Source organism: Podarcis muralis, chromosome 13 (assembly GCF_964188315.1).
Source record: "Podarcis muralis chromosome 13, rPodMur119.hap1.1, whole genome shotgun sequence".
Classification (NCBI taxonomy): Eukaryota; Metazoa; Chordata; class Lepidosauria; order Squamata; family Lacertidae; genus Podarcis; species Podarcis muralis.
In genome coordinates, this window is record NC_135667.1 from 8,603,414 (window position 1) to 8,619,633 (window position 16,220).

Consider the following 16,220-nt stretch of genomic DNA (forward strand, 5'->3'; position numbering starts at 1 on the left):
CAGTGACAGACGGGTTGGTGGCCCCTTTCAAGTACCAAACATTGGCCCTCAAGGCCTGGGGAAATGATCAGTCTGGCCAACTGTGGGGAAATGTTACTGACTCCTGCCGTAAAGCAAGAAACTTATGAATAAAAATGGAGTTTTGTGGGTAGGGAAGCAATAGAGAAATGCATTGGAAAGTGTGGAATGAATGGTGGCTTTGATAACTTTGAATTACTTCCTATTCTCTTATATGGGACTGATTTAGCTTATATTACTCTGTTCTTTAATTCCAAATTATATTTCCTTAAATAAAGAAACATGTTAACTAAAATTAAAGTTCTGAGAGTCTTCCTTGAACCTCAAATACCTTGCTGACTAATATGGAACAGAACAGAACAAATCAACTGTTTGGATGGGCCCACAAAAAGAAAAAAAGTTTTCAGCAGGCATCTAAAAGAGTTAAAGTATTGTGAACACCTAAAGTTAATAGTAATAGTAATAATAATAATAATAATAATAATAATAATAATAATAATAATAATAATAATAATTTATTATTTGTACCCCACCCATCTGGGCGGCTTCCAACAAAGATGAAAAATACACTAAAAAGTCACATATTAAAATCGTCCCTGAAAAGGGCTGCCTTCAGATGTCTTCTGAATGTCAGGTAGTTGTTTATCGCTTTGACATCTGATGGGAGGGCATTCCACAGGGCGGGCACCACTACCGAGAAGGCCCTCTGCCTGGTTCCCTGTAACTTGGCCTCTCGCAGTGAGGGAACTGCCAGAAGGCCCTTGAAGCTGGATCTCAGTGTCCGGGCCGAACGATGGGGGAGGAGACGCTCCTTCAGATATACTGCACCGAGGCCATTTAGAGCTTTAAAGGTCAGCACCAATACTTTGAATTGTGCTCGGAAACGTACTGGGAGCCAATGTAGGTCTTTCAAGACCGGTGTTATATGGTCTCGGCGGCCGCTCCCAGTCACCAGTCTAGCTGCCGCATTCTGGATTAGTTGTAGTTTCCGGGTCACCTTCAAAGGTAGCCCCACGTAGAGCGCATTGCAGTAGTCCAAGCGGGAGATAACCAGAGCATGCACCACTCTGGCGAGACAGTCAGCGGGCAGGTAGGATCTCAGCTTGTGTACCAGGTGGAGTTGGTAGACAGCTGCCCTGGATACAGATTTGACCTGTGCCTCCATGGACATCTGTGAGTCCAAAATGACTCCCAGGCTGCGCACCTGGTCCTTCATGGGCACAGTTACCCCATTCAGGACCAGGGAATCCTCCACACCTGCCCGCCTCCTGTCCCCCAAAAACAGTACTTCTGTCTTGTCAGGATTCAATCTAAATCTGTTAGCCGCCATCCATCCTCCAACCGCCTCCAGACACTCACACAGGACCTTCACCGCCTTCACTGGTTCTGATTTAAAAGTGAGGTAGAGCTGGATATCATCCGCATACTGATGAACACCCAGCCCAAACCTCCTGATGATCTCTCCCAGTGGCTGCATGTAAATGCTGAAAAGCATGGGGGAGAGGACAGAACCCTGAGGCACCCCACAAGTGAGAGTTCCAAAGGTGCTGCCACATCTATTTATGTATTTTTAAACTCTTTAAACATGCATAACAGACACTGCAGGGCACTGGAAGAAGCTTAAGTTCTTTACATGGAAGTTATTGGACCGGCACGTGTGAGTTAAAGCAATCCCTAAAGTAAACCGGTCCCAATATATTAAGGACTTCTTATATGAATGTGTTAGTAGGTGCCTGATAAATGGTTTCAATACAATGGGAGAAAGGGAACTTCAGTCAAAGGCGCTCTATGCCCTCCGAATGTCTCTTCCAGGCCCTCAGAAGTCTTCCCAGGTTGTATTCCTCACTGGCTCTGCTTCAGATCCTGAGGTTTTTGCCTGCCTGGAATATGTCCTTGAACTTTGATAATAATACTGCTTGGCCTGAATTAAAAAAAATATTGTGCCAGCTCACAAGAAATGATTTAAATAATTGACAATAAATCATGTTTATCCACACCTGAGAGACTCAGTTTTGGTCACCTCCTGAGTCATCTTCTAGTAAGCTTGTAGACAGGAAAAATGGCTTTTCTTCTTTATTAAAAATAAAATAAAAATGCTTTCTGTTTTCTAAAAGAGTACAGAAACAAACTTTTTATGTATGGTTTTCTTTGCACAAACTGTATTTGCAATTCCTCTGCATTAGAGAAATTGGGGAGGACAAAAGTGGAAATGAAGATGAATTTATTTTTTTTATCTAAGTAACATGGTGGATACTACCAATGCTGTGCCAAACCTTATCCTCCAATTTTTCCAAGCTTCCTTCTCCTGTGATTCAGTATTATATCTTACTACCTCATTTTCATGCTGCTTTGATGTTTCACTGGGGGTGGTAGAGAGTTGAATTTAGCTCTGGGTTGTGAGATTGCTGACATTGGAAAGAGTGTTTTTCTTTTATCAAATATTTCTTCTGTGCCTCCTGATCACAATTTGATGCACCTCCCTGGACTTTAATGTAAGTTCAGGAAGCTTGTGACGTTGGCTCCTCATCAACTTGGATCAGTACACTTGCTAATTTTGTTTTTCAAGGAAGTTCATACTTTTACTTAAACAGATAAGCACATTTATATAGTGGTACCTCGGATTAAGTACTTAATTCGATCTGGAGGTCTGTTCTTAACCTGAAACTGTTCTTAACCTGAAGCACCACTTTAGCTAATAGGTCCTCCCGCTGCCGCTGTGCCGCAGCTGTGTGATTTCAGTGCTCATCCTGAAGCACAGATCTTAATCCAAGGTACTATTTCTGGGTTGGCGGAGTCTGTAACCTGAAGCATATGTAACCTGAAGCGTATGTAACCAGAGGTACCACTGTATATAAAAAAGAACATATGTCAGTAGTAGAGTTTGCAGCTTCCACTGATTTGCACACCTATAGAAATGTTAGTGGGGAATGTCATGACTCTTCAGGGAACTGGAACATCTGGAAAGGCTGAACATTGCAGATACATTTCCAGATTCACCCTCCACCCTCTATTCTCCATGTAATGGGGGATGGCAAAGAAGTGGACAGCTCAGCTCAAAGAGTAATTCACATAATGCTATACATCTTGGGACATTTCCATTCTACCTTTAGTTACAGACGTGGGATTGTTACATGTCACATGTCTGTTTACATTCCAGCACTGTTTGCTGGTGTAAGTGGAACTTCCGCTGCGTTGTATTGCTTTTGCTTTTCTCTCTCTCTCGGAAGAGACGGCAAAGAGAGACGACATGTTTACTTGTCCTGATTTATGTTTAATAAATCCGTAGTTTATAGTATGTCTCCACAAGCCTCAAGCCTCTTTCATTGCAGTTTGCTTTGCTAAATAAACTGTGCCCATCTCAGCAGACTTGGGTCACTGATTTGTGTTGCACCAGAGGTCAAAGGATCTTCTCAGCATGACGTCTGGAAGGAGACGATCCAGCTGGGGGCTAGCCAGTTGGCCGTTTGACCCCCAGATGCCGACAATATGACCATATCTTTTTCAAATATGAATGACTGGACTCTTCTGGACAACCCTTTTTTATTGTGTAGAGAAATATTAACTGCTTGGGTTGGGCTAAAAGTGTTGTATTAGGATTTGGTGCTTTGCTAGCCCAAAGAAAACAACTTCACTCTGATTGGCATTGACTCACATGGGAAAACTGAAAGCCAATTGGTTGGATTGGTTGTGCCACAAAGGAGCAGAGGTAACAAACACCCAAAAGTGGCTCTCTGAGGAAGGGGAGAAAAGAAGTTAGAAGTTATTATCTCTCCCTGCAATCATCCAAATCACCATAATTAGTTCACATAATCAAAGCCAGAGAGGTTTTTAGTAGGCACTAACAAAGTCAAAAAGCAACTCTTTTATAAATTATGACATGTTCTATGGATAGCTGTGAATAGGGGCAAGAGACAGGAAACTCTTCATCAGTTTCATTTCTGACTCCCACCCCCATTTTATTGACCAGCCTTGAATTCAGATTGTTGACAATTTTATCTACTATGAAATACATTTGTTTGTAATTTTTGATTCTCAAAACCAGCTCACAGAACTATCTTCTAGAAAAGTGTTGTGAAATACAGGTATCACTCTTAGTAGGTAGCTCAAGCCAGGAACCTGATAGTGACAGGCAGGTCTGCATTTCTAGTGAAGCAGGATGTTGTGGCTCTTGGTTTTTATGTTTCCGTTGTCCCCTGTTGAGTGCAAAGAAATGACTTTGAGCTGCCCTCCGAGTGATCCTTTTCCTGTTCCACATGAGTGGTATCAGCCAGGTGGCCTCATCATTGGTGGAATCGCTTCTCAGCTGATTTATGTATTCTACGAAGTTTTCTTCAAAGAGCACCCTTCACAAAATCTGTTCCAGGTTCCACAGTAAGAGTATTTCCCTCTCTGCATCCTTTCTCTATGTGCCCTGCCTTTTATAATTGAAACCTTAGAGAAGGGAGTGTCCTCTTTCTCATTTACTTCATGTATTCTATATTGTGATCCCTAGGTTTTGTTGCAAATATTAAATATTGCACAGTTTGAAGTGTCTGGAAGCATAAAAACTGACTACAGTGGTACATCGCAAGACGAATGCCTCGCAAGACGGAAAACTCGCAAGACGAAAGGGTTTTTTGTTTTTTGAGCTGCTTCGCAAGACGATTTTCCCTATGGGCTTGCTTCGCAAGACGGAAACATCTTGCAAGTTTGTTTCCTTTTTCTTAACACCGTTAATACAGTTGCGACTTGACTTCGAGGAGCAACTCATAGCACACGGTGTGGTAGCCTTTTTTGAGGTTTTTGAAGACTTTGGTGATTTTTGAAGCTTTTCCACAACTTTTCCGACACCGTGCTTCGCAAGACGAAAAAAATCGCAAGACGACAAAACTCGCGGAATGAATTAATTTTGTCTTGCGAGGCACCACTGTACTGTGGAAATGATAAATTGTCCAGACCTTTGAACATGTTATTTAAACCTTTACTGGCAGAACTTTTTTACAACATATGAAATAATCCAAAGGTGTCTCTCTCTTTCCTCTCTTCTTTCCTGTTGGTTTGCTGTTTCTTGTTTTTTAAAAAAGCATAGGCTAACTTTCATCTTAAACATAAAACAAAGCAATTTTCTGGTATCTTTATAGGGAATAAAGCAGAATGTAAATAAAAAAAATGTTAAGAATTCAATTCTCAGAAGACTTACCTGAGAGTTAAACCCACTGAACATTATAGGACAATACTCTGCATAGAAATGCATAGGTCTTCCCTGGAAATTAAGTCAAATGAGTTCCCATTAAAATTAGTGGGACTTCTAAAGCCATTAGAATAACTCATCTCCTTGATTCCACTGTGACATAACTTTTAAGAAACTTTAAGGGTAGCCATAAAAATGAACATTAGATGCTGCCTTACACCCAGTCCCCCCAGATGTCCATATAGCTCAACATCATCAGTGTTGAATGTCAGGATTACACAAGGGTCTAAACCTTCCTGGAGATGCCAGGTATGGAAAGTGATCACCTACCTAAGGGGAAATATGTGAGGGATAGATTCACACAATTCTTAAATCAACTGAGATGAAAAGATCAAGGAAGAGTTAAGAGTTGGTGGGTGTGTCAAAATACTATGCAGCATGCAAATGTCCTGATGAATCCTACATTTTCCTGATCTGCATGCTATTTAGCTTGAAAGCATTGATTAAGAATAAACAAATAACATTTAAATCCCAAGCAGATTCAGGGAGAAATGCATAATATTTGGTATGTTGATTTCCTTCATTATAGAATTTTCCTTTGATACTATAAATTAATTAACTCCATTTGCAGTATGATGACAAAATGCTACCAGCACATACTTGCCTTGGCATTTGCTGTGAAAGAGATTAATGAGAACGCCAAGATCTTACCCAACATCACGCTGGGCTTCCACATCCATGACAGCTATCATGATGCAAGGATGACCTATCGAAGCACTATTGACCTACTCTTCAAATCACATAGATTTGTCCCCAACTATAAATGTGACACCCAGAAAAACCTCATAGCCATCATCGGGGGAATTAGCTATGATACCTCCTTCCATATGAGAGACATCATAGGCCTTTATAAGATTCCACAGGTAGGATTCCCCCCCCTTTTTGCTTCGCTGATGTGGTCCATAGGAAAATAGATTTGGCACCAGCTTAGCTGCAGGCATTGCCAGAAGGAGGCGTACAAGGCACCATCCAACTGACTTGGGGACTCTACTCTGGATTTGTGTATGGTTTACAGCTTAAGATTTTCTTCTCCTGAAATATCCCACAAGGCAGCAGAGATTTAGGATCAGAGTTTTTCCTTCTCCTAGATAGACTACCTTTCCAGGTGCTCAAACCCCTCATTTCCCACTACAGCATGTGCAGTAACTGCCTTCTTGACTTTTGGACCCACTCTTTGTCACATCCACTCAATCCACTACATGCAGGGGAACCCATAACTCACCAAGGGTGTGAGATCCATTGGCTGCCCTCCTCTGGTTTAGCCAGCTGGTCAAAACTGTTTCCTAGAGTATGGTTGACAGTTTCTAGGAGCCAAAGGTGGTATCTGAGTGCACGGTGGAGACCAAAAGTAGACAGATTTCCAAAAAAGGAGCACAATGTGACCTGCACCTGAGATTCTACCCCTCCACTGACAACCTGAAGATCCCATAGTAGTTCCACTCCTTTTAAGATTGCATATTAAACAGTTGTGTCCTTTCCAGGGACCGTTATGGCTTTGCTATTGCTGCAGTTTTGCTCTTCATCAAAAGTCAAAGGCAACTTCCCAGAAAGGCTGTAATATAATTGTTGGATTTTTAATGTAAAATATATTTGCATAACTGTAAAGGTAAAGGGACCCCTGAGCATTAAGTCCAGTCACTGACGGCTCTGGGGTTGCGGCGCTCATCTCACTTTACTGGCCGAGGGAGTGGGCGTTTGTCCGCAAACAGTTTTTCCGGGTCATGTGGCCAGCATGGCTAAGCCGCTTCTGGCGAAACCAGATCAGTGCACGGAAACGCCGCTTACCTTCCCGCCACAGTGGTACCTATTTATCTACTTGTACTTTGATGTGCTTTCGAACTGCTAGGTTGGCAGGAGCAGGGACCAAGCAATGGGAGCTCACCCTGTTGCAGAGATTCAAACCACTAACCTTCAGATCGGCAAGCCCTAGGCTGAGTGGTTTAGACCACAGTGCCACCCACGTCCCAACCTGTAGAAATGTTTAATTGAAAAAGTTGTTGAATTGAACTTTAATGGAATTTACAAATTGCTTAAACATTTTTGTTGGTGGTGATGTTTTAATGAAAGAGGCACATGTTCAGGAAGAAAGCTTCCAGTGTAGCTCTGTAATATCCTTGTAATTTCTTTCAGCTTGCATATGGTTCATTTTACACTGAGGAGGTAAGAGATACAAGTCGGATCCCTTCATTCTACCGAATGGTGCCAAATGAAGCCCAACAATACATAGGAATTATCAGATTACTTAAGCATTTTGAATGGACATGGGTTGGTCTATTTACTATGGACGATGTCAGTGGACAAAATTTCTTGCAGACCATGGAACCTCTGCTTTCCCAAAATGGAATCTGCTCAGCCTTCACACAAAGAATCCCACATCAAATCCATCTTGATAACCTGGATGAAACACGTGACATAGCCTTAAATATGTATGTACTGGTCACATATAATAAAGTCACTACATTTATCGTCTATGGAGAATCTCTCACAATCATATGGCTTAGAGCCATTCTATTTATGCAAGATCCAACAAATAAGATAGACACATCATTTAAAAGGGTGTGGATCTTGACAGCACATACTGATTTCATAGCAATAGGGCTTTTTAGATTCTGGGATTTTCAGGTCTTCCATGGTGCCATATCCTTCACAATTCATTCACAAAATCTTCTAAAGTTCAGTGAATTTCTTCAGAGGATCAAGCCTTCCTGGAGCCAGGGAGATGGCTTTTTCAAGGACTTCTGGGAGCAAGTATTTGACTGTATATTTCCAAATCCCCATGTGGTAGTGGAGCCCAAAGAACTGTGTACTGGAGAGGAGAGCTTGGACAGTCTTCCAGGGGCTCTGTTTGAAATGGAGATATCTGGCCATAGCTACAGTATCTACAATGCTGTTTACACTGTGGCTCATGCCTTGCATAACACTTACTCACCTAGATCCAAGCAGAGAATAATGGAGAGGACTGAAAGATTAAAACTTCAGGATGTGCAGCCTTGGCAGGTAATGCTTTGCAAACAAAGAGCAACAAACATATGATTCTTTCACTGAAACACTAAGTCCAAAAGTAGTAGTATTTTTTGCCACATACAAGCAAAGCTTTATGCTTTCATATTTCCTTCATATATTTGGTGTGTGTGTGTGTGTGTGTGTGTGTGTGTGTGTGTGTGCACGCGCATAACAATTTTTGCATCAACTCTGCCAAGACAACTGATTTTTCACACTTGGTCTATGTACTGTAAAGCTACATAATTATAGCTAAATAATGCTGATAAAGAAAGTTGTTGTAAATAATGACATTTTGTTCAATATCTCCGTTATGTAGTTCCCCCTTCATCTCTCTTTACCCTTTCATTTAGTTACACCGTTTTCTTAATGAAATTTCATTCAACAACTCAGCTGGAGAAACAATGTTCTTTACTAATAAGAGAGAAATGGGAGGTGGATTTGACATCATGAACTTGGTCACCTTCCCAAACAAGTCTTTCCTTCGAGTGAAGATTGGATGGGTGGATCCCAACGCTCTCAACAGAGAAGAATTCACCATTCATGAGGACCTGATTATATGGAACAAAGCCTTTAACCAGGTATGGAAACTGGGCATTCCTTTGATCCAAGGTAAAGGTAAAGGTACCCCTGACCAACAGGTCCAGTCGTGACCGACTCTGGGGTTGCGCGCTCATCTCGCTCAAGAGGCCGGGAGCCGGCGCTTGTCCAAAGACAGCTTCCGGGTCACGTGGCCAGCGTGACTAAGCTGCAGCTGGCGAGCCAGCACCAGCGCAGCACACGGAAATGCCGTTTACCTTCCCACTGGAGAGCAGTCCCTATTTATCTACTCGCACTTTGAGGTGCTTTCGAACTGCTAGGTGGGCAGGAGCTGGGACCGAGCAACGGGAGCTCACCCCGCCGGGGGGATTCGAACCGCCGACCTTTCGATCAGCAAGTCCTAGGCTCTGTGGTTTAACCCACAGCGCCACCCGTGTCCCAAGGTGGCCAAGGTGGCCAAGGTACTCGCCAGATAATCACCATTTCTCTCTCTTGTGATTGACTGGTGGGCTAAGTGACCTTTTCCACCTGCTTCATACACCTACCCAGCAGTGCCAAATAGGTGCAATTACACATTACTTGAATTGGCTTTCCGGTCACTTGGCAGGTGGGTGCAGAAAAGGAAAGAGGTTGGCAAAGATGTTGAGCTCCTTGCGAATTCTGATTCTAGAGATTTGTCACTGCGCTCTCTGAAACATGTGGCAGGGTATGGGTGACTTTTGAAATTAATGTGCGTTGCTAACTTAGAGTTGTGTGTCTCAAAGGCTGTGTGAATCAGAAAGACCTCGGTTAATCATGGCAGGTTTAGGAGCCTGATAGAAGATCTAAAGATTTCTTTATGCATGGGCTTTCCCCTTTGCCAGGCAAAAGCAAACTCTGCCCTCCAGATGTTTTGGGACTACAACTCCCACCATCCCTAGCTAACAGGATCAGTGGTCAGGGATGATGGGAATTGTAGTCTCAAAACATCTGGAGGGCAGAGTTTGCCTATGCCTGCCCTTTGCTATTTATAAATTCTTAAACTTACAACTAATAAAGTAGCCCTAGCTTAGTCCATGTATTTTCTCTTGCCTCTTTTTCTGGTTTACTAACAAAGGATGGGCCAATGGCTGTGATTTATATGAAGCAGCTTCTAAGGCTTTTTTTGGGGGAGGAGGGGGGTGGTTGTGAGAGGTTTACTTTCTTATTTGAAGTGCAGTGACTGAACATTTTTTAAGAAAGAAGCCTCCCTTATGAAATTATTTCCTGTGTATGGACAGATGACACCCATTTCTGTGTGTAATGACTACTGCCGGCCTGGTAATCAGAAGAACAGGAAGGAAGGGCAGAAATTTTGCTGCTACGATTGTACGCTATGTCCAGAAGGGAAGATGTCAAACCAGAATGGTAAAGGACACTTTTCATTGTTCAATATTAATAAAGGTTATTGTGTCAGATCTATTTAAAATAATTTAATTACTACATTTTGCATGTATCTGCACTATCCGACTTGGAGTGGTGTGTTCATATTTTTCTGCTGTTTTCCAGCAACCTCTGAAGAAAGCATTTAAAAACCAATAAGTCTGGTGCAGTACAATGCACATAGATTTGAAAGTGCTCCCCACTCATTTCAAATGTATTGTTAAATGCATCTCTAGAAGTACAATCATCTGCAGGTTGCAAGTTTGTGACTTGTTAGTATGACTGGAATGTTAGTATGACAACTATGCTAGGTGAAATTCGGTCAGACATTTATTATGCCTCAGGTAAGCAGGTTTGGGAAAGGAGTAGGGTGAAGAGAAGGTTATCATTTCAGTGAGCACCTGCTATTCAAATTCCACTCAGTGGTTGAGATGCACCCATTACCCTTAGGAGTTGACCAGCATTGGAGAATGGTGTGCCACAGGACAGGTATCACAGATCTCAATAATAATAATAATAATAATAATAATAATATACCTTTATTGTCATTGTACAACCTGTGTACATTGAAATTAAACAAGCCTCCCTCCCCACCCCCAAACACTCAGTCTCTTATTGAATGACACACCACCTCGCAAGTCAATTTTGCTATGTTATTTTCTGCTCAACAGCCTAACAGCCCATGGATAGAAGCTATTTTTTAGCCTGTTGTTACGGCTGATTATACTTCTATATCTCCTGCCCGAGGGTAGAAGATTAAAGAGGTGATGACCGGGGTGTGAGTCATCCCTAAGAATTTTTCTCACTCTCCTAAGGCAATGATCCCTTGCGATGTCATCTAGCAGGCTCAAGGGACAGCCCATGATATCATGTGCTGTATTCACCACCCTCTGTAGAGACTTTCTGTCTGTGGCTGTCAGGCCAGCATACCACACTGTGATACAATATGAAAGCAACCATGGGCTGAGTTTAAGAAAGGGCAGCCTCATCTCAACTAGGGGCATGCTTTCATTCTGTGCCCTGTCATGTGCCTTGTCCCCTGACAGCAACAAAAAGCGCCAACTTGTGCCTAATTCTCTGCCCCACAACTGTATCAGTGGTGTAAGAGGAAGCCCCCCATGGGCAGGATGCATGGCAAAGCAGCTTAATATTGTTTAAACTCAAACAGGATAAATTCAGCAGATAACTCAAAGAGTAATTCACATAATGCTATATGACCATATGTTTTTCAGATATGGATGACTGCATCAGATGCCCAGCAAATCAGTATCCAAACCAGAAGAAAAATGGGTGCATCCAAAAAAGAATAAGCTTTCTTTCTTATGAGGAACCCTTAGGGATCAGCTTGGCTTCCTTTGCTCTTTCTTTTTCCCTGATCACAACTTTGGTGATAGGAACTTTTATTAAATACAATGACACTCCCATTGTCAAAGCTAACAACAGGGATCTCACCTACGCTCTCCTCATTGCCCTCCTACTCTGCTTCCTCTCATCATTTCTGTTCATCGGACACCCTGGGAAAGTGACCTGCCTTCTTCGCCAACCAATGTTTGGCATCGTCTTCTCATTGGCTGTTTCATGTGTGTTGGCAAAGACTGTCACTGTAGTTGTAGCTTTCATGGCCACTAAGCCAGGGTCTAGCATGAGGAAGTGGGTGGGAAAGCTGCTGGCCCAAGTTATTGTCCTTTCCTGCTCTCTTACTCAAGCTAGTATTTGTACTGTGTGGTTGATGACTTCTCCCCCATTCCCCCAACTAGACATGGACTCAGTAGCAGAAGAAACCATTGTGCAGTGCAATGAAGGCTCGGTGACCATGTTTTACTGTGTCCTGGGCTACATGGGCCTCCTGGCCCTTGCCAGCTTCATTGTGGCATTTGCAGCTCGCAAATTGCCAGACAGCTTTAATGAAGCCAAGTTCATTACCTTCAGCATGTTGCTGTTCTGCAGTGTTTGGATGTCCTTTCTTCCAACATATTTGAGCACCAAAGGAAAATCCATCGTGGTGGTGGAGATCTTCTCCATCTTGTCTTCAAGTGCTGGATTGTTGGGCTGCATCTTTTCTCCTAAATGTTACATGATTTTCCTGAGGCCTGAGCTGAACAATAGGGATCACATAATGAGAAAGACCTGAGCAATACCTTTGTTTTCATCTTACTGATTTATTATAAGATATATTTATTATAAATGTCTCCAGCATGCCACTGTTTTGTTGGGAAGGGGGATTTAGTTTAGATTTTTTTTATAAAAAAAACACACAACACCTATAGTAATGTGCTCTGTCACATCATATGTGCCATCAAGTGTGGGGTGGGTACTGATAATGCTTCAGAAGAAGAAGAATGATCTGAAAGGGAGCTCTCAGTTGTTAGTTTGCTGGAGGAATGTGCTCTCCCAAGGTCAATAATGGAAGAACACCTCGCTCCAGCATCATATACAAAATGCACTATTAGAAAAGTTAACGAACAAACTTAAACTAGCATAGGGACAAGCAAGTGAGGACACCTTCACACTGTTGTGGCTCCCGTTTATCACATATACAGCACAAGACAATTCCTGGTTACACTCCTATCACGCCAATCATCAGGCCATTATTTTTTTCTGCACACCATTGGTCTTCAATTATTATCTAAAAGCCACAGCCATGTGCAACTCGCAGTGCCTGGCATAACCTGTCATTCAGCTTCAAGCAAGAGGTCTTACCTCCAGAATGCCACCCCATTATTCTCAAAGTGGAACTCAAGCCACATTTGTAAGTGAGTCTGAACATGATTCAACTTTATCCAGTCCCTGACCCTATCATCAGAAAAAGTGGTGCAAAAGTGCCTTTACGAAGAGAGATAAGCAATCACAATTAGATTCTGATGCCTTACGTCCAGCCTCTCGGACTTACCCATAAGTCTGAAGTGGTTAAGCTTTTGGATACAGAACTGGGACTGGGAGTGTGCACCAAGTAGGAAGAGGGTGGCTTGAAGAGATTGTGATGGATTAAAAACTGGAAACATGCTTCAAAACAATAAGTTGTTACTGTACTGCTATTGGGTTAAGCATGTGTCTGTGTTTGACAGCAGAAAGGGTGACATAAGCCAAACTCTATTTGAAGGGTTTGGCTTCCCTTTGCAAGGCTTTGGGTGTCTCAAGGAGCAGTAGCTCTGCTCCAGAATGGCATTTGGATCCGGTGTGCTTTATCCCAGCCTTATTTACATTTACACCAGCTTCCAGTACAACAATACCTGCATATAATTCATGCAATGAGACAAGTTGCCTGGTTTTAAATCATAGTTTAAAAATGGAGTTGAGAAGTGGCTTTAATCTAAATATATAACACTTTTGCTTTGTATTCGGAAACTAGTGCCTTTGCTCTTGAGTTTCCTGTTGTTGTTAGTTCACCAAGGAAAAGTTCTTCTGTGCCCCACCCCATGTGGAGCAGAACTGGGCGTAAAAAATAGCAAAAGTGTCACTCAGACTCCAAACTCTGAACAAGTGATTAATACTCCTATACTACAATTACTCAAATGACTGCAATCTCTTCACCAGGTAAAGCCCCCAGATGGTTTCATGAGGTAGGTAGAAAACAATCAACAAGGAAGCCAGAAAGTATTTAAAAAATAAGCTCATATGCTATGGAGAGTCAGGCAGGTCGCAATTTATGAGAATATAATCTCTGTTACTGCTACAGAAATGTAATTGATTAAATGTATATCATAAGCTTGGCTGGCAGGATGCTGCTGCTCTTGATGTTGCTGTTTCTAATAATTCCTGTTTCTAATACCTCTGTCTGGTGCCCCAGGAATAATCCTTTTTCTGTTCCACATGAGTGGTACCAGCCAGGTGACCTCATCATTGGTGGGATTGTGTCTCAGAGCTATTACATTTTCTATGAAGTTTTATTCAAGGAACACCCATCACAGAACCTGTTTGATGTTTCATAGTAAGAAACTTCCATTCCTCCTCTAGACTGCCTTTCTCTTTTTCTCATGTCTTTCAGACAGGAATCTTAAGGGGAAGGAATATCTTATCACCAACATTTTCAAGCTGCAACCACATTTTGGCTGAATGGTGTTATTAAAAAGTTGTTTTAATAACAATAATAAAAGCCTATCAGCTCACAAAGAATGTTTAATAAAATAAAAGCAGTGTATTTGCAATTTCTCTGCAGTATATATATTAGGAGTGGGGAAGAGAAGGGTGAAAATGAAAATTAAGATTACATTGCACAGAAATTCAAAAAAATAAAATTAGAGCTCTACCATGCACTATCCTGCAAAATCTCCAAAGTTTCCTTGCCTTTTGAAAGAGCATTATATTTTACTACCTCTTACAGGTATCTAAAGTGATTTAAAGTTTCGATGTGTGCTGAGTTGAAATTACTTCTTAGGTTAGGTGAGATGTGGCTGACATTTGTGAGGGCATTTGTCTTTCAATTAAACTTTTTTTATGTGGCTCCTGATCTGAAAATAAAGCTCCATGGGAGGAATAACATTGTGGTGAAACTCCCTGGGCTTTAACGTAAGTACTGTAAGTGGGATCCAGATCTATTTGGAGGGATCCAGAGATTGGATGGGTTGTATTGCTGCAGACAGGGATTGCCAGCACTTCAGGTTGGATGCCACAGGGAGACCTGAGGTTGTCAGGCTGAGGCATTCGGCAGCAAGAGAGGCAGGTATTGAGCTGGAAAACCAAGAAAAAAATCTGAGACAAATTTTACAACTAGCGGTCTCTTCCAGTGAGAAGGTAAATCCATTCCCACTTGATTCCCCCTTCTCTCAGATGCCCCACAGGCCTAATGACTGTCCTTAGCTACTGTGGACTGCACACCTCAAATCTGTGGTTTGGATGTGCAAGGAGCTTTCCTGACTCTAACCCAGCTGTGTGGTGAGAAACAAGCCCCACTGAATTCAATGCAACTTTCAGATAATGGGGTATAAGATGGTAGCTTTCACGATCCGGAGCATATTTCTTCAGTTAAAAATGAAGTTGTCACCAAATAAAGGATAAACAGATTTGTTTTATTTATTTTTCGTGATCAGCTAAGGTGAAAAGCCAAAGAACAGCCAGTATGTGAAAGTATCATGCAAAACAGAAATGACCTGTTCAGTAATGGATTTTCTCTGAACAGTATGATTTTTATTCACTTTGATGTATTAATCACAAATAAAATAATTTCAATTTGAAACAGAATGTGTCCAGTATATATATATATATATATATATATATATATATATATATATATATATATATATATATTTGCTATTGTTGTTGTTTAGTCATTTAGTCGTGTCCGACTCTTCGTGACCCCATGGACCAGAGCACGCCAGGCACCTCTGTCCTCCACTACCTCCCGCAGTTTGGTCAAACTCATGCTGGTAACCTCGAAAACACTATCCAGCCATCTGGTCCTCTGTCTCCCCCTTCTCCTTGTGCCCTCCATCTTTCATATATATATATATATATATATATATATATATATATATATATGCAGGTTTTGGTGTCCTCGGGTGTCTTCCCGTGTAAAAGTTGGGGTGTCTAGGCGACGTTTCGACGAGGTCTCACTCGTCATCTTCAGGCTGGTGCTTTCGGCTTCTTGTTACTGGAACAGAGCAGGATCTCAGTGTTTGAGTTCCTATAAATACTGTTGAGGGGTGTGGTGTATAGCCTCCAATGTTCTGGGCCGAGAGGAAGTTCCCAGGCTAGTGTGCCTTTTCTTCTTTTGTTCCTTAGTTGCTTGAGGGATATCTTGAGTGATTTCTTGAGTGATATCCTGAGTACCACTTAGGTGGGTCATTAGGTGTGGATTAGTTGCTAAAGCCTTTGTGTCTTGACCTCTTGAACTTTGTGAAGAGTTTTTCTGAGAAGATGGCTGTAGTTGTGCTCTGGCTTGGCTTCGTGTATAGGGGCGAGCTGTGGTTTTGTGGCCTGTGCCAGCCAGATCTGTGTAGGGATTGCAGGGGGGTGCAGCATCCGGAGGTGCCATCATGGTTTGGCTACTGGATGGTGTCTGTAATTTATCTGTGGAGAGGGTCTGGGTTTGGGT

The 16,220-nt window shown here is 42.1% G+C and overlaps 1 protein-coding gene across 1 annotated transcript; it reads left to right on the plus strand.

Annotated features, from left to right (window-relative positions):
- The first annotated feature begins 4,228 nt into the window (after positions 1-4,228).
- Positions 4,229-12,320, plus strand: LOC114583571 (vomeronasal type-2 receptor 26-like). Its single transcript, XM_077917839.1, has 6 exons — positions 4,229-4,389; positions 5,820-6,111; positions 7,379-8,245; positions 8,602-8,829; positions 10,048-10,174; positions 11,422-12,320. The coding sequence occupies exons 1-6, from the start codon at positions 4,229-4,231 to the stop codon at positions 12,318-12,320; spliced, it is 2,574 nt and encodes an 857-aa protein (XP_077773965.1).
- The last annotated feature ends 3,900 nt before the right edge of the window (positions 12,321-16,220 follow it).